Source organism: Oncorhynchus clarkii, chromosome 20 (assembly GCF_045791955.1).
Source record: "Oncorhynchus clarkii lewisi isolate Uvic-CL-2024 chromosome 20, UVic_Ocla_1.0, whole genome shotgun sequence".
In the NCBI taxonomy this organism is placed as follows: Eukaryota; Metazoa; Chordata; class Actinopteri; order Salmoniformes; family Salmonidae; genus Oncorhynchus; species Oncorhynchus clarkii.
The window spans coordinates 67,567,298-67,589,278 of record NC_092166.1 but is presented as its reverse complement, the minus strand read 5'-3'; the positions used below and the strand labels follow the sequence as shown (position 1 = coordinate 67,589,278).

At 40.4% G+C, this 21,981-nt stretch overlaps 1 protein-coding gene across 2 annotated transcripts; it reads left to right on the top strand.

Annotated features, from left to right (window-relative positions):
* Positions 1 to 11,972: 11,972 nt before the first annotated feature.
* On the top strand, positions 11,973 to 21,242 carry LOC139375664 (zinc finger BED domain-containing protein 4-like). 2 transcript variants are annotated; one of them, XM_071117467.1, is made up of 5 exons: positions 11,973 to 12,290; positions 12,440 to 12,486; positions 16,228 to 16,329; positions 18,003 to 20,594; positions 20,769 to 21,242. In XM_071117467.1, the coding sequence occupies exons 1-4, from the start codon at positions 12,100 to 12,102 to the stop codon at positions 19,445 to 19,447; spliced, it is 1,785 nt and encodes a 594-aa protein (XP_070973568.1). In that variant the 5' UTR covers positions 11,973 to 12,099; the 3' UTR covers positions 19,448 to 20,594; positions 20,769 to 21,242. The 2 variants fall into 2 exon arrangements, with proteins under 2 accessions (XP_070973568.1, XP_070973569.1); XM_071117468.1 differs by having other exon boundaries at positions 18,003 to 20,333; positions 20,769 to 21,240.
* Positions 21,243 to 21,981: the final 739 nt, after the last annotated feature.

The window sequence follows — 21,981 nt, the reverse complement described above, 5'->3', positions numbered from 1 at the left end:
GCTGAAGCCTTCAGAAATGATTCCCCTTGACTAATTCCACATTTTGTTGTTACAGCCTGAATTCAAAATAGATTACATAGATTTGTATTTCTTAACCATCTACACATAATGGCAAAGTGAAAACATGTTTTTAGACATTTTTGCAGATGAAATAAAGAAATATCTAATTTACATAAGTTTTCAACACCCCTGAGTCAATACTTGTTAGAATCACCTTTGGCAGTGATTACAGCTGGGAGTCTTTCTGGGTAAGTCTCTATGAGTTTTGCACATTAGTCTTTAAAAAAATACTTCAAGATCTGTCAAGTTGGTTGTTGATCATTGCTAGACAGCCAATTTCAAGTCTTGCCATAGATTTTCAAGACGATTTAAGTCAAAACTGTAACTAGCGCGCTCAGGAACATTCAATGTTGTCTTGGTAATTAACTTGTGTTGATTTGGCCTTGTGTTTTAGGTTATTGTCCTGCTGAAAGGTGAATTTGTCTCCCGGTGTCTGTTGGAAAGCAGACATGAATCAGGTTTTCCTCTCAGACTTTACCTGTGCTTAGCTCTATTCTGTTTCTTTTTAACCTATTTAAACTCCCTAGTCCTTGAAGAGGAAAATATGAAGAGCGATACTTTGTATTCAGGACATTTTTGCAGTTTTACTAGTGCTTTATTGCAAATAGGATGCGTGCTTTGGAATATTTGTATTCTGTACAGGCTTCCTTTTTTCACTCTGTCATTTAGGTTAGTATTGTGGAGTAACTACAAAGTTGTTGAGCCATCCTTAGTTCTCCTATCACAGCCATTAAATTGTTTTAAAGTCTCCATTGGCCTCATGGTAAATCCCTGAGCAGTTTCCTTCCTCTCTGGCAACTGAGTTAGGAAGGTCTGCTTTTTATTTTTGTTTTACCCATCTACCAATAGGTGCCATTCTTTGATGTATGTGTGGGGGACAGACATGAGTTATTCATTCAAAAATCATCTTAAACGCTATTATTGCACATATTGTGTCCATTCAACTTATCATATGACTTGTTAAGCTACATTTTACTCCTGAAATATTTAGTCTTGCCATTACAAAGGGGTTGAAAATCCCAAAAACATAATTCCACTTTGACATTATGGGTTATTGTGTGTAGGCCAGTGACACAAAATCTGTAACACAACAAAATGTGGAAAAAGTCAAGTGGGTGTCAATACTTTCTAAAGGTATGTCTGTAGGTGTGTGCAGTAAGCTATTCATTCTCCTGCTGACCACTTATAAGTAGGAATCTACAATTAATAAAACATATTTAAAAGAGATGGCACCACAGGTTCAAAAGGGGTGTGTAAAAAATGTCTCTTTACTGGGGCCTCTTTTCCTGATCAGTTAAAACTCTGGGTCCTATTCGTAGACTATGACAAAATATTCTTATTACAGATAGCTTCCCTTTTCATCCGTGCTATGACTAGGGCTAGAGTTTTTCTTGTCATGTGAATTGGAAACACTCCTGGCCTAAGGTGGATCAAACTCTTTCACACTACCACAATCTTGTTATTATTCATTCTGAATCTGATATCAAAAGAGCCAGAGAAAACAACTTCAACTTCTTCAACATACTCCGACGTTTCGTGAACTACTGTAGCACGGCTGAGTGTGATGCAAAGAATGGCTACAATGTCTTCAAATATTAATTTCATCACCTCAGCTTTGTCAAAGACTGGTTCACCCTGGCTTCCTGACCCTGCTGAGACACCATTCACCGTTTGATCCTGCTAAAATGAGGCTTGACAAATAATTCACTCAGTGTACATTTATACATTATATTATCCAAGAATAGAATCAATGGTTCAATAATTGAAATGACCACTATTTCCAGATACCATACTGTAGCTTTATGTCACGTCCTGACCATAGAAAGCCTTTATTTTCTATGGTGGAGTAGGTCAGGGCATGACTGGGGGGTGTTCTTGTTTATTATTTCTATGTGTAGTCTAGTTTTTGTATTTCTATGTTGGCCTGGTATGGTTCCCAATCAGAGGCAGCTGTCTATTGTTGTCCCTGATTGGGGATCATATTTAGGCAGCCTTTTCCCACCTGTTGTTTGTGGGATCTTGTTTTTGTATTGTTGCTGTGGAGCCCTACAAGGCTGTACGTTCGTTGATTTGTTTCTCTTTATTGTTTTGCTGTGAGTTTCACTTAGTAATAAAAAGATGTGGAACCCCAGATCACACTGCGCTTTGGTCCACTTATTATAACGATCGTTAGACTTTAAGCTAAATTAAATGTAACTATATGTAATAAAAGTCATAATTTATTAGGAGAGGACCATAAACAATAACTAGTAATGCTGCATACTGGGTGTGTGTGTGTGGGGGGGGGGGGGGGGGGGGGAATTAGTAATAGTATTACTTTAAATGATAGGTATGTACAATCCTGTTACTCTGGTTGTGTAAGATGCTGTTGTCACCTAACTCTGTCTCTAAATCCACAATGGCTGTGCACATCTCATGTTCTTACCCCCACCCCCTGTAATCTGAAACCTGCATGTACGGAAAGAGGTATCTCTGTTCCGAACAAGTCTCTCCTTATCCTCTTTTCTAAGAACAAACAGTTCTTAGTACAAGAACACAGAAGACCATCGGTTGGTTCAACAAATTGAGACAGTTGTGGTGGATTAAGAAAATGGAACAAGGTTGGGCTATACAAGGCAAGCACTCTATTTACTTTTGTGTGTGTATTGTGACCAGCCCCCTAATCAATACGTTTTTAATAAAGTTAATATCCTGATTGGTGATTGACCTCGTCTCTCCTCATTATTGGTCATTTAAAATATCCACCACAATACTAGTGTCAGAATCAAGTGGTGTCAGTATTCACATCCTGCTTCACACAGGCAAAAGAGACATACCCTGAGAATCGGGGTCTACCGCTCAATGCGATGGTGTCCGTGGATCAATTTAAAGCAAAAATTTTGGCCGGAACCAGTACCAAAGCCACGCAGGTCGCCAAAACAAGGGACTTTACATCTAAGAGGATCATTAAGCTGTTGCCATGTAGCTTCTGTAGGCCTACCCATCAACTCAAGAAGAAACGTTGTATTCACTGATATTGTTAATAATATACTAATTTCACCTGAGCTCCATAGACTGGTCTTCCCTGGCTGTCTGACACTGTTGGGACACCTTTCACCATCTGATCCTGCTAACCCATGATGAGCATAGTGTTGTGTACTAACTGTGCACCCCAACAGTGAAGCCTGTAGAGCTGTTTATTGCCGTGTCATTGTGAAAAGTAGGCAGTTAGCTAACTGACAGATCAATAACGTTGCACATCTAATACAATGTCACATTGCACTGAAAGAAATAAAGAATATCAGTCTTCAATCGTTTTGCCGCTGGTTTTATTGTTTGATTCATGTCTAGTGTGATGGAGGCAAAAAGAATAGCTAACGTTAGAGAGATAGCTAACTAGCTAACGTTAGCTAACATTTGGCTAGCTCTCTCTCTCAAAAGTTACAACAACTAGCGAAAGCTAGCCAAGTTCATTTACTTCTGTTGAAAAAGGACAAAACAAAGTCGACAAAACATTTCCATACACACAACAGCTTTTAGATAGCGATATGAAGTGGCTATTATAGCACTATCTGACAGATAGCTAGAGGCTAGCGATGAACATATTGGCATATTGATTATCGCGGACTAGGCCCAAATTCCCGACACTCAAGAAGAAGGAGGAGAAGGAGGAAAGGCGTGCGGGATACCTGACAAGACTTTGTTGGAGATTGAATACATTTCCTCTACCCTCTGTTCCATTGGTGAAAGTGCAATCACTGGAGAATAAACTGGATGAGCTCCGTTCGAGACTATCCTATCAATGTATTCTGAAGAACTGTAATATCCTACATTCCTCAGAGACGTGGCGGAACAAGGACATGGTCAATATAAATCTAGCTGTTTTTCTACACATCGGCAAGAGAGAGCGGTTGCGTCGGTTAAGCTGAGGGGAGTGGGTGTGTGTCACTTTGTTAATAAAAACTGGTGCACGATCTCTAATATTAAGGAAGTCTTGAGGTTGTGCTCGCCTGAGTTAGAATACCTCATGATAAGCTGTAGACTACACTATTTACCAAGAGAGTTTGAATCTATATTTTCTTCGTAGCTGTCTATTTACCACCAAAAAACGATGTTGGCACTAAGAACACACTCTACGATAAGGGCATAAATAAACAAGAAATTGATCACCCAGAGGTCGCGCTCGTAGTGGCCGGTGACTTTAACGCAGGAAAACTGAAATCAATTTGACAAAATCTTTACCAGCATGTCACCTCTACAACTAGAGGCGGAAAAAAACTAGATCACCTTTATTCCACACACAGACACATATAAGGCTCTCCCTCGCCCTTCTTTTGGCAAATCTGACCATAACTTTATCCTCCTAATTCCTGTTTACAAGCAAACACTCAAACAGGAAGTACCAGTTACGGCCACAATACAGAAGTGGTCAGAGGAAGCAGATGCCAAGCTACAGGACTGTTTTGCTAGCACAGACTGGAATATGTTCCAGGATTCATCGGATGGCATTGAGGAGTTAATAAGCATTAATAAGCGTCTCGAAGACGGGGGATAATAATCCTGACCAACAACTGTTTGTCATATACAGTGCCGTCAGAAACTATTCAGACCTCTTGAGTTTTTCCCCATTTTGTTACGTTACAGCTATATTCTAAAATGGATTAAAAAAATAAAATTCAGCAATCTACACACAATAACCCATAATGACAAAGTAAAAACAGGTTTTTAGAAATGTTTGCAAAATTATTAAAATTAAAAAACAGAAATACCTTATTTATATAAGTATTCAGACCCTTTGCTTTGAGACTCGAATTTGAGCTCAGGTGCATCTTGTTTCCATTGATCATCCTTGAGATGTTTTTACAACTTGATTGGATTCCGCATGTGGTAAATTCAATTGATTGTCCATGATTTGGAAAGGCACACACCTGAATATACAATACAAAGGCATTCACTCCCTTGGCGTTCTTCCGATTTTGTTGCATTACAACCTGTAATTTAAATGGATTTGTGGTATCTGTGGTATGACCTAAAGATTGCTGTATACCAGCAGATCCCATCCAACTTGAAGGAGCTGGAGCAGTTTAGCCTTGAAGAATGGGCAAAAATCCATGTGGCTAGATGTGCCAAGCTTATAGAGACATACCCCAAGAGACTTGCAGCTGTAATTGCTGCAAAAGGTGGCTCTGCAAAGTATTGACTTGGGGGGGTGAATAGTTATGCACGCTCAAGTGTTCTGTTTTTTTGTCTTATTTCTTGTTTGTTTCACAAGAAAAAATATCTTCAAAGTGGTAGGCATTTTGTGTAAATCAATTGATACAAACCCCCCAAAATACATTTGAATTCCAGGTTGTAAAGGCAACAAAATAGGAAAAATGCCAAGGGGGATGAATACTTTGGCAAGTCAATGTTTAAGGTCCCACAGTTGACATTGCATGTCAGAGCAAAAACCAAGCAATGAGGTCAAAGGAATTGTCTGTAGAGCTCCAAGACAGGATTGTGTCGAGGCACAGATCTGGGGAGGGGTCCCAAAACCTTTCTGCAGCATTGAAGGTCCACAAGAATACACTGGCCTCCATCATTCTTAAATGGAAGAAGTTTGGAACCAACAAGACTCTTCCTAGAGCTGGCCGCTCAGGCAAAACAGCAATCGGGGGAGAATGATCTTGGTCAGGGAGGTGACCAAGAAACCGATGGTCACTCTGACAGAGCTCTAGAGTTCCTCTGTGGAGATGGTAGAAACTTCCAGAAGGACAATCATCTCTGCAGCACCATACTTTAGGTTATTTGGTAAATATTTTCTTAAATATTTCTTGAACTGCATTGTTGGCTTGTAAGTAAGCATTTCAAGGTAAGGTCTACACTTGTTGTATTCGGCGCATGTGACAAAGTTTGATTTGATTTTGACATGCTGGTAGAAATGAGGTAAAACGGATTTAAGTGTGCCTGTATTAAAGTCTCCGGCCATTAGGAGCGCACTTCTGGATGAGCATTTTCTTTTTGCTTATGGCCTTATTTAGCTTGTTGAGTGCGGTCTTAGTGCAAGCATCGGTTTGTGCTGGTAAATAGACGGCTACGAATAACATAGATGAAAACTCTCTTGGTAGATAGTGTGGTCTACAGCTTATCATGAGGTATTCTACCTCAGGCGGGCAATACCTAGAGACTTCTTTAATATTAGACTTCTTTAATATCGCACACTAGCAGTTATTGACAAATAGACACACACACCAACACACCTCGTCTTACCAGACGTAGCTGCTCTATCCTGCCGATGCACGGAAAACCCAGCCAGCTCTATATTATCCATGTCGTTGTTCAGCCACGACTCGGTGAAAAATAAGATATTACAGTTTCTAATGTCCCGTTTGTAGGATAGTCTCAACCGTAGAGCATGGAGTTTGTTTTCCAGTGATTGCACGTTGACCACTAAAACCGATAGTAATGTTGATTTACTCACTCGCCTATGAATCCTAACAAGACACCCCAATCTTCTCCCTCTGTATCTCCGTCTTTTCTTCACGCTAATGACGGAGATTTGGGCCTGTTCTCCAGAAACTAGTATATCCTACGCGTCGGATTCATTAAAGAAAACATCTTCATCCAGTTCGAGTTGAGTAATCGCTGTTCTGATGTCCAGAAGCTCTTTTCGGTCATAAGAGACGGCAGCAGCAACTTTAGGTACAAAATAAGTTTCAAACAATGCAAAAAAAAATAAAAAATAGCACAGTTGATTAGGAACCTGTAAAACGGCAGCCATCCCCTCGGGCGCCATTATGAGTTAAGTACTTCTCTGATGAGGAGACGATACTTCTCAAGTACTGGGGGAAATGCTTTCTCGCCACACATTTTTTGGTGGCTGTTTAACATTCTAACGTTCAAAATTGTTATACACATTTCATCCGCCATGTGTTTTAATCTGTGGGGTGTCTGTGAATGGATTGTCTTTTGTTTCGTTTTTTTTTGTAATTCACAGTATCGCTTCCCTCTCTGTGTTTCTATCCAGTTTCCAGCACGTGACCCTCCCCCAAACACACCATGGATTACAATTTCCCCCTGCAGAACGACTCCCATTCATAAATCGACGTCTGTCACCTGCTGTATACATCAGCACTGGGATTTCTGACAACAGAGCTCTGCACTCTGACAAAAAAACGAAGCAAAAAAATGTCCGCCACGGCTGGTGTTTTCGCATACATTGTTCTTTTTTCAAAGTGCTCCATTGAAAACCATTAATGTGTTGATGTTATCCTTTCATTCAAATGTGCTCGGTCAGCTGAAAATGACTGTATATGGCTGGTTGCTAAGAACCAGAACACCTGTGTTGTAAGGGCCTCTTGAACCATTCCAGTAGATATACAAATGACTATATGTCTGCAGAAGGTTTCTCTGTCTGGATTGTAACAAATCAATGACTCTAACGATTAATGCCTCTTAGGCCATCACCCATCAAAATAGTTAAATGGTGTTTTGATTGTGATGCACTTCTCCTTTCCTCCTTTTGGCTCAGCGGTACCTGTTACTCTCAGAGTAAATTGCATGTGACTTTGCTGAGGATAAAAAGACTGTGGTTCTTTTACTCTCCAGCTGATTGTGTGTATATTTGTTATTTGTTTAAGTGAATGAAAGGCCACATATTCTGCATGTGAAACAGGGGTGTAGCAAAGCAAAGCCCACTTACTTCCTACCATCCTGTATGGTCCAGTCCAGAGCAACACGTTCACGTGATTGGGTGATGAGACACACACACACACAGCCAGGGAGTCATCATGGGAATGGTGGGATTAAGACGTGGGCCGATCAAAACAAACACAGGCTGGGCATGGAGCGTCGCCAGGGGAACTGAAACAGACCACATGTACCTAACACTTACAGTGCCTATAGAAAGTCGACACCTCTTGAACCCTTTTCACATTTTAATGATCTAATACCAGAAGTTGAGTAATTGTTGAAACAATAAAGCAGAATCACATGAAAACCTTGGATTTGTCTGGCAGAGTGCCTGTGCGATCCAAAAATAACAAGCTGGGTTTTCTACATGAGATGGAAAAAGAAATCTATTGAAATAAAATAATTCTACACTAGCGAGCAAAGGCTGAAGCCGCTGGTTGCAGGCTGCTTAGAGCCATACAGAGCTAGAGTGTTTTTAGTCAATGACAGTGTGTGAGAAAAAAGATGGGGTAGTTTAGTGGTTGGGCTAGACTGTATTCACTCCCATGTACACACTAACACTTATCAATTGTTAAGACGTTGAATATCTTCCAGGTTGTTGTCAGTGTTACACTACCTCTACGTAAATTATTTCCCTAAGCCAAGGACACTAAATCCATTAAACTTTAGTGCAAACCACAGGCTCCCTCTACTGTCAGAATCATAGAATATGGAAAACCCACAGAATGAGCAGGATTTCTTCACATAACAAGAGTCAGTGCCAAACCAAAAACATAATCTGGTTGTTGGATCACTAAAAGTGAGAGACAAGTGAAATACATAATATACAGTACAGTAAAACACACCAACAAGCACATGTACACAGTGTTGTTTCAATTCCTCTCCCAAGACATGTAATGCAGCATTTTTTTCTGAGTTTGTCATTTTGATTGCTTGGTAGGTTTACAAGTTAATAATTGCGGGGGTTCTAAGCTGACGTATGGAATTGTTTTAAGATGGACATACCATGAATGATTTAGCTATTTGATCTAGAATTGTAGGACCCTTTAGGTATAAAAGAAAAATACAATACAAATGTTTGATACAATATAGTTTTTGGCCTTTTGAATAACACTCATAAATGGCAAAAAAAGGAATAAAAAAGGAATAAGGTTTTGAAGTGTCTGCCCTATTTCTAGAAGATACAAGAAAGCTCAGGAAATAGATATATATATATTTGTTACACATATTTAACCCCTTTTTTAGGTAGCACAAAACTGGTTACCTTCAGACGAGTCCCGTGACACTTGTGGGGGTCGCATTAATTTGTAGCCCAAACTGTTCGGACGCTACAAACACAAGTTGGCATATCAACGGTACCAACTTCAGATGAGTCCTGTGGGGCTTGTGGGGGTCGTAGAGCAAAACAAAGACCACCATCCTGTTCATGAGACTCTAATCTTTCACAGGCTTCTCTCTTTTCACTTTGTCATTACAGGCCAGTAATATGGAGTGAATGTAATGTTACCGGCAATGACAGGGGAGTTTGTTAGGATCTAAAGAAATATGAAAGGAGCAAAGACCCTGTAAAAAGTTAGAGGAAAACTCACCTCAGTTTTCAGAAACCTAACACTGGGATAGGGTTTTATACATTTGTTTATGCCAAAGACACACCAGAATGGCTTTTCAAGAGATGTTGAATGTTCCTGAGGGGTCTAGTCTCAGTCCTGACTTAAATATTTTTTTTTTTTAAAGACAATGTTTGAATACTGCTGTCCATCAATGATTGACAACCAAATGTTGACAAAAAAATTGGATATATGTTGTGCAAAGTTGGTAGAATCTTATTCCAAATGATTCACAGCTGTAACGGCTGCCAAAGGTGCTACCACCAAGTATTAACTCAGGGGGTGGAGGGTGGAGACTTATCCACCATTTCGCTACACCCGCAATAACATCTGCTAAATATGTGTGTGTGACCAATTTCAATTATGATATTTCAGAATATTTCATTCTTGATTTGTAAAATGTTCTATAACTTTATTTTACTTTGAAAATGGAGAGTAGGTTGTGTAGGTAATAAATATAATTTAATACCTTTTTAGATTTTAAAGCAGCAAAATGTGAAAAAATAAAAGCTTATGGGGGTGTCGACTTTCTATAGGCCCTGTAAGTGTGAAGTACATGTGGTCTGTTTTAGTTCCCCTGGCGACGCTCCAGGCGGATTTACCAGCAAGTGTACTCGAAGCATGTGGGGACCAACTGGCAAGTGTCTTCACTGACATTTTCAACCTCTCCCTGACCGAGTCTGTAATACCACCATAGTCCCTGTGCCCAAGGAAGAGAAGGTAACCTGCCTTAATGATTACCTTTCCCACCTGGACAAAAGGAACACCTATGTGAGAATGTTGTTCATTGTCTACAGCTCAGCGTTCAACACCATAGTGCCCACAAAGCTCATCACTAAACTAAGTACCCTGGGACTAAACACCTCCCTCTGCAACTGGATCCTGGACTTCCTGACGGGCCACCCCCAGGTGGTAAAGGTAGGCAACAACACATCTACCATGCTGATCCTCAACACTGGGCCCTCTCAAGGGTGCGTGCTTAGTTACCTCCTGTACTCCCTGTTCACCCACGACTGTGTGGCCAAACACGATTCCAACACCATCATTAAGTTTGCTGACAACACAACAGTGGTAGGCCTGATTACAGACAACAATGAGACAGCCTATAGGGAGGAGGTTGGAGACCTGGCAGTGTGGGGCCAGAACAACAACCTCTCCCTCAATGTCAGCAAGACAAAGGAGCTGATCGTGGACTACAGAAAAAGGCGGGCCGAACAGGCCCCCATTAACATCGACGTGTCTGTAGTAGAGCGGGTCGAGAGTTTCAAGTTTCTTGATGTCCACATCAAAAAACTATCATGGACCAAACACACTAAGACAGTCGTGAAGAGGACATGACAACACCTTTTCCCTCTCAGGAGACCGAAAAAATTTGGCATGGGTCCCCAGATCCTCAAAAAGTTCTACAGCTGCACCATCGAGAGCATCCTGACCGGTTGCATCACCGCCTGGTATGGCAACTGCTCGGTATCTGACCATAACGTGCTACAGAAGGTAGTGCGTACGGCCCAGTACATCACTGGGGCCAAGCTTCCAGCCATCCAGAACCTATATACTAGACGGTGTCAGAGGAAAGCCCCAAAAATGGTCAAAGACTCCAGTCACCCAAGTCGTAGTCTGTTCTCTCTGCTACAGCACGGCAAGCGGTACCGGAGCACCAAGTCTAGGACCAAAAGGCTCCTGAACAGCTTCGGGGCGGCAGGTAGCCTAGTGGTTAAGAGCGTTTGGCCAGTAACCGAAAGGTTGCTGGATAGAATCCCCAAACCGACAAGGTAAAAATCTGTCATTCTGCCTCTGAGCAAGGCAGTTAATCCACTGTTCCCCGGGCGCCGAAGACATGGATGTCGATTATGGCAGTTTTTTTTTTACTTTAGTTTATTTGGTAAATATTTTCTTAACTATTTAACTCTTTCTTGAACTGCATTGTTGGTTAAGGGCTTCTATTTCACTGTAAGGTCTACTACACCTGTTGTATTCGGCGCATGTGAGCTTTGCTTTGCTACACCAGTTTCACATGCAGAACATATGTCCACCTCAGGCAACAGAGGCGAGGTTACACAGTAGACCCAAATCAAGGAGCCTAATATGACAAGAAACTGAGCTGCTTACATCTGTCATCCAATCACAGTGGAAGGAAAAACATTTGTTTGTAACCGAAACGGTACGGATGATGCAAACAGACACATTGACGGTACCGGCTTCAGATGACTCCCTTGGGGCAAAGCGGAGACAACCATCGCGTTTGTGATAATCTCATCCTCCCATAAGGTGGTCATATTAGTTTGTATGTCAAACAATGCGGACGCGGCTCGAGACATTTTCGCGAGAAGACCGATTTTCAGTATGTTTCATGGTCTGTCTGACAAACACTGCTGTAGCTCAGCTCCCTTCCACCGCAGATGCGGAGGGCAGTCATAAGCAGAGATATCTCTAGCTTAAACTGATGGATTGTGATGCTGTTTCTTTGTATTATGTTACTTACATTGACGCACCGGTGAAACAATAAACTCTTAAGAGGTTTGTACAGGTGACGTTCAAATGACAGTCATGACAGATCCTGGAAACCATATTCCTTTTCTTTCATTATTCTAGTCTCTCATTATTCATAGGTAGACGTTTGACGTGGCAAGGAGGTGGCTTTCATTTCACTGAAACAGAAACTGAAACTTAGACACGGGACATATACCTGTGTTCTAGGAAGCCATCCTATTAAGGTTATTTCCTACTCTGGTTATTAAACGGCTCTGAACTTGTCAATCAAGTCCAGCACAAGCAGTCAAAAATGTATGCTAATTATAGACCAGGCGAAGAAGTTAAATGTAGGATGATGGCCAGGATGATGAACTCGAACGATTCAGGATTGGAACGAGGATATGGAAACGACTACCAGATCACAAAGCGTACATACTTCCAACAGCCAGATTCCTATACTCACTCAGTGAGCACAGAGAGAACCCCACATGTGAGAAACAGGTGAGTCCACAAGGACAATTATTGGGTTGTCATTCTGTTGTTGACCAAGATTATACTTTTGAATGTATAACTGAAGGAGAATACTGATCTGACTTTTATAATATTATTAAAAAAGACTAAAACATAATTCCATTATCATGCTCCAACAGGAAGTGTAATGGGGGTTCCAAGACGTTCCAGAAAATACCATATTCTCGTAAGACAACATTTAAAATCTATTACCAAATCAATGAGAAAACGTGTGCACTAACCCCATGTACACTGTTTATTTGTTTTGTAAAGGATGCAACAGCAAATCCACTACAATCTAAAACATTTATCTGAAAACCGACCATGATATAGATTATGCAGTGCCTTCAGAAAGTGTTCACACCCATTGACTTTCTCAAACTTTTGTTGTGTTACAGCCTGGATTTAAAATGGATTAAATTCAGATTGTTTTGTCACTGACAAACAGTACCTCATAATGTCAAATTGGTAGTGTGTTTTTAGAAAATGTTACACATTAATTAAAAATGAAAAGCTGAAATGTCTTGAGTCAATAGGTATTGTAAAAACTATTGGTTGCTAAATCCGGAGAAATGACGGACCATGTAAAAATCTGACTAAAAGGACCACATAAAAACGGTTGGCTGGCGGTATGCTCTCACCAGTCTGAGTGGTCGGCTGGTCGCTATATACTTATAACTGATTGGTTCAGTCCTCACACACACACACACACACACACACACACACACACACACACACACACACACACACACACACACACACACACACACACACACACACACACACACACACACACACACACACACACACACACACACACACACACACACACACACACACGTAGACACAGCTGTTTCCATTTGAAGATGTTTATAGGATTTTGGTCATCCGAATGACTTGGAATCTTATTGTTGTGGTTCTATAAAACAAAGATATGCACACACGTAAACAGTATTAGTTAAAAGTTATGACAATGCAATTTACATATCTGTACATGAATAAACGGCAAATGGCATAACACTTGTCTATAAAGGACTATAAACACAGCATCCCTATAAACATCAATTTAAAACATTCACCTCTTGGAGAGAGAAACAAATTACTTGGATTGACAAAGGGTCAAGATTTATGACACCCTCTCTCTCCAGCCTTGTGTGAGAATCTTATCAGATCTGCCCTGGCGCAACAGGGTCATAAATTACTCTGCGCATGAGCAAGCTCCAAGAAGTGTCTGGGATGACTTTAGAAGCTCGCCCATGGCAGCACAATAAAATACCTTAATAAAGGCCACTATGGAAAACGCTGTGGTAGCGTGTGGATGCAAAAGACAATGTTAACTAATACAACAATTAAACCACTTCTGGAAATGTATCGCAACCAATAAAATAATAACACTTATGACAGTACAGAATTACATACAGTTGAAGTCGGAAGTTTACATACACCTTAGCCAAATACATTTAAACTCAGTTTTCACAATTCCTGACATTTAATCCTAGTAATAATTCCCTGTCTTAGGTCAGTTAGGATCATCACTTTATTTTAAGAATGTGAAATGTCAGAATAATAGTAGAGAGAATAATTTATTTAAACTTTTATTTATTTTATCACATTCCCAGTGGGTCAGAAGTTTACATACACTCAATTAGTATTTGGTAGCATTGCCTTTAAATTGTTTAACTTGGGTCAAAGTTTGTAGGCCTCCTTGCTTGCACACGCTTTTTCAAATCTGTCCACACATTTTCTATAGGATTGAGGTCAGGGCTTTGTGATGGCCAATCTCGAATACCTTGACTTTGTTGTCCTTAAGCCATTTTGCCACAACTTTGGAAGATGCTTGGGGTCATTGTCCATTTGGAAGACCCATTTTGCAAACAAGCTTTTACTTCCTGACGGATGTCTTGAGATGTTGCTTCAATATATCCACATAATGTCCTCTCTCATGATGCCATCTATTTTGTGAAGTGCATCAGTCATTTTATCATCAGTTTCTCTCAGCCAATCATCAGTCGTTTGTGTAAGTGCTCTGCTTGTTGATTGTCCTTCCCCATAACCGTGCTAAAAGTCTGTGGTCAATTTGTTTACTGTGAAATAGCATTGTATCTGGTCAAACCAGATCCAGCAGGTTTGCAAGCAGAGTAAAACAAAATGAACAAAACTGATGTATCTTTCAGGACCTATTCAGGCCGTCGGTAGATCCACCCAATACAAACATTAAATTAAATGATTGTGTCCTCACTCACAATACAAACATTAAATTAAATTATTGTGTCCTCACTCCTCACTCTGCCTGCTATATTGAACTATTTGCCGAAAACAATTAACCGATTCTCGGAAGACATTCACTCTGCTAAACGTCAGCAGGAGGAGAACAATTAACTTTTTGTCCTGAATACAAAGTATTTTGTTTGGGGCAAATGCAATACAACACATTACTGAGTACCAATCCTCATATTTTCAACCGTAATGGTGGCTACATCATGTTATGGGTATGCTTGTAATCGTTAAGGACTGGTGAGTTTTTCAGGATAAAAAAAAAACGTAATGGAGCTATGCACAGGCAAAAACCTATTGGAAAACCTGGTTCAGCTTTCCACAAGACACTGCGAGATTAATTCACCTTTCAGCAGGATAATAACCTAACATGAATGGCCAAATAAACACAAGTTCCTTACCAAGAAGACAGCAAATGTTCCTGAAGGGCCGAGTAACAGTTTTGACTGAAATTTGAATCTATGGCAAGACCTGGAAATGGGCCTCCCGAGCGGCGTAGCGGTCTAAGGCACTGCATCGCAGTGTTGCAGCGTTACTACGGGGTTTGATCCTAGGCTGTGTCATTACTGTCCGTGACTGCATAAGCGGCACACAATTGGCCCAATGTCTTCCGGGTTAGGGGAGGGTTTGGCCAGGAGGGGGCTTTACTTGGCTCATCGCGCTCTAGCAACTCCTTGTGGCAGGCCGGGTGCCTGCAGGCTGACTTCGGTCAAGTTGAACGTTGTTTCCTACGACACATTGGTGCAGCTGGTTTCTGAGTTAAGAGAGCGGTTGTTAAGAAGCGGGGTTTGGCGGGTCATGTTTCGGGGGACTCATGACTCAAACTTTGCCTCTCCTGAGCCTGTTGGGGAGTTGCTGCGATGAGACAAGATCGTAATCACGAAATTGAGGGGTAAAAATTACAACAACAAAAAAAAGACCTGAACAAGTTTGTCTAGCAATGATCAACAACCAACTTGACAGAGCTTGAAGAATTTTGAAAAGAATAATGGGGAAATGTTGCACAATCCAGGTGTGGAAAGCTCTTACAGACTTACCCAGAAAGACTCACAGATACAATCGCTGACAAAGGTGATTCTACCATGTATTGACTCAGAGGTTGAAAATTTATCTAATCAAGATATGTTAGTGTTTTATTTTTCATGATTTATTTGACAAATGTTAGACTTTCTCTTCCACTTTGACATTACAGAGTTTTTTTTTATTTAACCTTCATTTAACTAGGTAAGTCAGTTAGAACAAATTCTTAATTACAATGACAACCTAGGAACAGTGGGTTAACTGCCTTGTTCAGGGGCAGAACCAGATTTTTACCTTGTCAGCTCAGGGATTCAATCTAGCATCTTTTCGGTTACTGGCCCAACGCTCTAATCACTAAGGTACCTGACGCCCCAGGTAGCTTAGAATTGTTTTAGCTTAAATCTTATAATTATTTTTTATTTTTTTATAATTAAATCAATTTTAATCCCAATTTGTAACATCAAGGGGTGTAAATACTTTCTGAAGGCAATGTATTTCAAGAACTGCATCATAAGCAGGTTTGATATGGTAAAGTATACCTAAAAATGCAGGAAGTAATGGTACAAGAGTGGGGAATTATGGGAATTATGCTAACCTGAGATTTTAATGTACCTGAAAAACACCTTTAATGCAGGGAGGAATGGTTCCAGGAGTGCTTCATTAGAAGACACCATACAAAGAGGAAAAGAAAGGAATGCATCTGCTCTGCATGACACAAGTTGCAGAACTACACAAGGTGAGAGAGTAAAGATTTGTCGCAAAATATACAGTACAGTTCAAACGTTTGGACACACCTACTCATTCAAGGGTTTTTCTTTTTTTTTCTATTTTCTACATTGTAGAATAATAGTGAAGACATCAAAACTATGAAATAACACGTATGGAATCGTGTAGTAACCAAAAAAGTGTTAAACAAATCAAAATTGATTTAATATTTGAGATTCTTCAGAGTAGCCACCATTTGCCTTGATGACAGCTTTGCACACTCTTGGCATTCTCTCAACCAGCTTCATGAGTTAGTCACCTGGAATGCATTTCAATTAACAGTTGTGCCTTGTTAAAAGTTAATTTGTGGAACTAATTTCCTTCTTAATGCATTTGAGACAATCAATTGTGTTGGGACAAGGAAGGGGTGGTATACAGAATATAGCCCTATTTGGTAAAAGACCAAGTCCATATTATGACAAGAACAGCTCAAATAAGCAAAGAGAAACCACAGTCCATCATTATTTTAAGACATGAAGGTAAGTCAATGCAGAAAATCTCAAGAACATCAAGTGCAGTCGCAAAAACCATCAAGCGCTATGATGAAGCTGGCTCTCATGAGGACCACCACAGGAAAGGAAGACCCATAGTTACCTCTGCTGCAGAAGATAAGTTCATTAGAGTTAACTGCACCTCAGATTGCAGACCAAATAAATGTTTCAGAGTTCAAGTAACAGACACATCTCAACATCAACTGTTCAGAGGAGACAGCATGAATCAGGCCTTCATGGTCGAATTGCTGCAAAGAAACCACTACTAAAGGACACCAATAAGAAGAAGAAACTTGCGTGGGCCAAGAAACACAAGCAATGGACATTAGACCAGTGAAAATCTGTCCTTTAGTCTGATGAGTCCAAATTTGAGATTTTTGGTTCCAACCGTCGTGTCTTTGTGAGACAGAGTAGGTGAACGGATGATCTCTGCATGTGTGGTTCCCACAGTGAAGCATGGAGGAGGAGGTGTGATGGTGTGGGGATGCTTTGCTGGTGATACTGTCAAGGATGTATTGAAAATTCAAGGCACACTTAACCAGCATGGCTACCACAGCATTTTGCAGCGATACGCCATCCCATCTGGTTTGCCCTTAGTGGGACTATCATTTGTTTTTCAACATGACAATGGCCCAACACACCTCCAGGTTGTGTAAGGGCTATTTGACCAAGATGGAGAGTGATGGAGTGCTGCATCAGATGACCTGGCCTCTACAATCACCCGAACTCAACCCAATTGAGATGGTTTGGGATGAGTTGGACCACAGAGGGAAGGAAAAACATCCAACAAGTGCTCAGCATATGTGGGAACTCCTTCAAGACTGTTGGAAAAGCATTCCGGGTGAAGCTGGTTGAGAGAATGCCAAGAGTGCAAAGCTGTCATCAAGGCAAAGGGTGGTTACTTTGAAGAATCTCAAATATAAAATATATTTTGATTTGTTTAACACTTTTTTGGTTGCTACATGATTCCATATTTGTTATTTCATAGTTTTGATGTCTTAACTATTATTTTTCAATGTAGAAAACAAGGGGAAAAAACAAACTTGAATGAGTAGGAGTGTCCAAACTTTTGACTGGTACTGTACATTGTTGAAACACTTTATAATGTAGCTTCCACAATATCATACAAAATAATTATATTCATTTGACATAGGTGACACTTCAACAGCACACAAAATCCCAAGCTCTTTGTTAAAGATGATTGTGATTGACCTACAACCATTGTCCATTGTTGAAGACAAAGGTATCTGCGCTGTTATGAGGGCCATTGAGTCCACACAGGAAATTTCACGAGTGACATCCAAAGACCTACGCTTACAACTTCTTCAAATGTATAAAGAGACTAAAGAGATGGTGAAAAAAGAGTTGGCTTCATCAGATGACATTTCGTTGACATCAGAATTGTGGGTTTCAAGAGCTGAAGTATCTTTTGTGACGGTGACCTGTCACTATCTAGGCAAAGACTGGCATCTGAAGTCCCATGTGTTAGAAACAGCCAATTTACCTGATGAACATACTCCAAAAAACATAGTGGACCAGATGCTGAAGACCGCAAAAGCATGGGGCATTAAAGACAAAATCCATACCGTTGTCATGGAAGGAGGAACAACCATGAAGGACGAAGTCTCAAAAGCTGGATGGACACACATCTCTTGTCTTGCTTATACTTTGGACTTGGTGTTCAAGGACGTCCTAGAAAAATATCCTGGACTTAAAACTCTGCTGAAAAAGTCCCAGAATGTTGTGAGGTTCTTCCACTGTGACATCAAGGCAGAACAAAAACTCAAGGAGTACCAACTGAAGCTAAAGTTGCCTGAAAGTGTACTGATCCAGTCTGTTGGTAACGGTTGGCTCTCTTCACTCAGCATGCTGGAGCGATTTGTAGAACAGCACCAGGCCATTGCAGCTGTGCTCCTTCAGAGGCTTGAGTACAACCTATGGCTTGCAGACGAAGACATAAAGACAATCAACGATGTCATAGCCGCACTTCAGCCTTTCAAAAAGGCAACAAAAGAAATGCCAAGAGCGGGATATGAATCCATATCATTTATCATTCCACTTATGAACAGATGTCAGAGAGACATCGAAAAGTTGGCACAAAACGGTAACGAGGTAGCATTCGGTCTGGCCAAAATGTGTGAATGGCATTTTTGCAATGTCAAGCTCAACCGCTGGCTTACAGTTAGCACAGTCCTGGACCCAAGATTCAAGAAGCTCCTACTCGCTGATGATAACAAAGTCCAGTTATCCAGAAGACAAATCCTCAAAGCAATGGATGACATCAGCACAAGTGCAGTGTCTGCTCCAGTTGGTTCTGGCAAACAATCACACTTTGATTGTGACTTTATGAGGTATGTCAAAGAGAGACCCATCAAAATGTTTCAGAGCCCCCTGAAATGGTGGAGGGTCAACAAAGACTTAGTGGATCTAAAAAAGATTGCACATAAATACATTGGCGTTGTTTGCACAGCAATACCACTGGAGAGAGTTTTCGCCAAAGAAGAGAGCGATGTCTTCTGTAACAGGCGAAGCTGCTTAGAGACGGAAAATGTCAATATGGTGCTATTTCTAAACAGCAACTGTTCTACAACAATGTAGCAACCCAGTGGGGAAAAAAACTAGTTGAATCAACGTTGTCTCCATGTCATTTCAACCCCCAAAAATCTATGTGATGACGTTGAATCAAAGTGGAAAACTGATTGGATTTGCAAAAAGTCATAGACGTGACATTTTTATTTTTCACCCAATTTTTAACCTTAGTCCAATAGCATGGTGAATGTGTTTGTTGATTTCACTTTAGTTGACAACTCAACCAAATGTAAATCAAAACAAGACTTTGAATTGACGTCTGTGCCCACTTGGAACACACCAATGACAAAAGTACTCTTTCAATTATAAAGCAACCTGAGCTATATATATATATATAAAATACTGTAACAATATGTGATGATCATGTGTTTATATAAACTACAAAGTAAACATAACTGTCAATTACCTAACACAGAATTATATTTAAAACATTACAACATAAACATTAGAACCTAATCAACCTTTAATCGAGAGAAAAAAACGATAACACTGAAAACACAGATTACGCCTGGCACCTGGTGGAAAAGATAACACTTTATGCCCCCTGGTGGAAAAGATAACACTTTATGCCCCCTGGTGGAAAAGATAACACTTTATGCCCCCTGGTGGAAAAGATAACACTTTATGCCCCCTGGTGGAAAAGATAACACTTTATGTCCCCTGGTGGAAAATATAACACTTTATGCCCCCAGGTGGAAAAGATAACACTTTATGCCCCCTGGTGGAAAAGATAACACTTTATGTCCCCTGGTGGAAAAGATAACACTTTATGTCCCCTGGTGGAAAAGATAACACTTTATGCCCCCTGGTGGAAAAGATAACACTTTATGTCACCTGGTGGAAAAGATAACACTTTATGCCCCCTGGTGGAAAAGATAACACTTTATGCCCCCTGGTGGAAAAGATAACACTTTATGCCCCCTGGTGGAAAAGATAACACTTTATGCCCCCTGGTGGAAAAGATAACACTTTATGCCCCCTGGTGGAAAAGATAACACTTTATGCCCCCTGGTGGAAAAGATAACACTTTATGCCCCCTGGTGGAAAAGATAACACTTTATGCCCCCTGGTGGAAAAGATAACACTTTATGCCCCCTGGTGGAAAAGATAACACTTTATGCCCCCTGGTGGAAAAGATAACACTTTATGCCCCCTGGTGGAAAAGATAACACTTTATGCCCCCTGGTGGAAAAGATAACACTTTATGCCCCCTGGTGGAAAAGATAACACTTTATGCCCCCTGGTGGAAAAGATAACACTTTATGCCACCTGGTGGAAAATATAACACTTTATGCCCCCTGGTGGAAAAGATAACACTTTATGCCCCCAGGTGGAAAAGATAACACTTTATGCCCCCTGGTGGAAAAGATAACACTTTATGTCCCCTGGTGGAAAAGATAACACTTTATGCCCCCTGGTGGAAAAGATAACACTTTTTCGTGTGCAACAGGCAAGATACATTCTCTTTCAGTATGATACTGGATGAGAACAAAATGACACACAAGATAACTTCACCAGATTTTTGGGAGGATAAGATGAGAGTCACAAGAGGTAGATGTTTAACGTAGCTCTTTTCAGTTTTACCTTGGGCTTCCTGCATTGAAAATCTGATTGTTACCTTTGGGTTGAGTAAATCTTGACTCAAAATAATGATATCACATAGTCATATTGTATAGTCATATTGTTTGTACCAAGAATAAATATGAAGTGATGTTTGTTTACATTTATCAAATATTCTGTCTGCTAAGCTATATAAAAACGTGTACATTTTTACATTTCCATCAATAAATGTACGTTACATTTATCTCAATGCATTCCTCTATCTTTATTCCAGTATAGGACAGTTGAAAGGACTGTTTTAACTTATTTAACTAAATGCCAACTATAGGCTGAATATCCACAATATGCAAGTCTTGTCAACCAGTAGAAGAAATACATTTTGAACATGACAAGAATCAAGACCAACACATATCTAATGGTGTCTAGATGAGCAAGTCTTACCTTGTAGCAGGTTACCATAGGGGGTCTGATTTGTGGTGGCTGAAGTAGGTTGGGCTAGAGTGGTGTTGCCTGGAGTAGGTTTCATGCTGGTGTCTAATCTGATGGTTGATGTTCTCTATGCTTTTGAGGGAAGTAAAGACAAACATCATAAAGAAATAGAGTTTGATAGATTTGTTTATAGATAGAGTAATTTGTTACATCTACTACAGTAAGCTAGTGTATGTCAGGCTTGACCTCAGTGGCACCAACCTTTGAGTGATCAGTGTTGTAGATCCTGGGTATCATCTGCCATTTTGGGCTGAAGATTGAAAAGAGAAAAACAGAGCAATCAAACAAGTAAGTAAACAGGAATAAAAGCAATTTTGGGTTGTTAGGTTCTAAATAAACGGACGACTAGGAAAAGCTCAAACCAAGTTTATTCACCCAGTGAGTCAAACAGCTGCAAAGACAAAGACATGTTTCCACAAGAACCTATATTTCTACCCTCTACTGAGCAGAGTTAAATCCTTGCACATCTAGACAGCCAATACATCTCTGTTGCT

Bases quoted from the DNA above. Each gene is read 5' to 3' on its own strand.
- LOC139375664 (XM_071117467.1), top strand. From the start codon at position 12,100: ATGTATGCTAATTATAGACCAGGCGAAGAAGTTAAATGTAGGATGATG. The intron at 12,291-12,439 runs GTGAGTCCACAA...ATGCTCCAACAG, and splicing joins ACCCCACATGTGAGAAACAG to GAAGTGTAATGGGGGTTCCA. The intron at 16,330-18,002 runs GTGAGAGAGTAA...CATTTGACATAG, and splicing joins AAGTTGCAGAACTACACAAG to GTGACACTTCAACAGCACAC.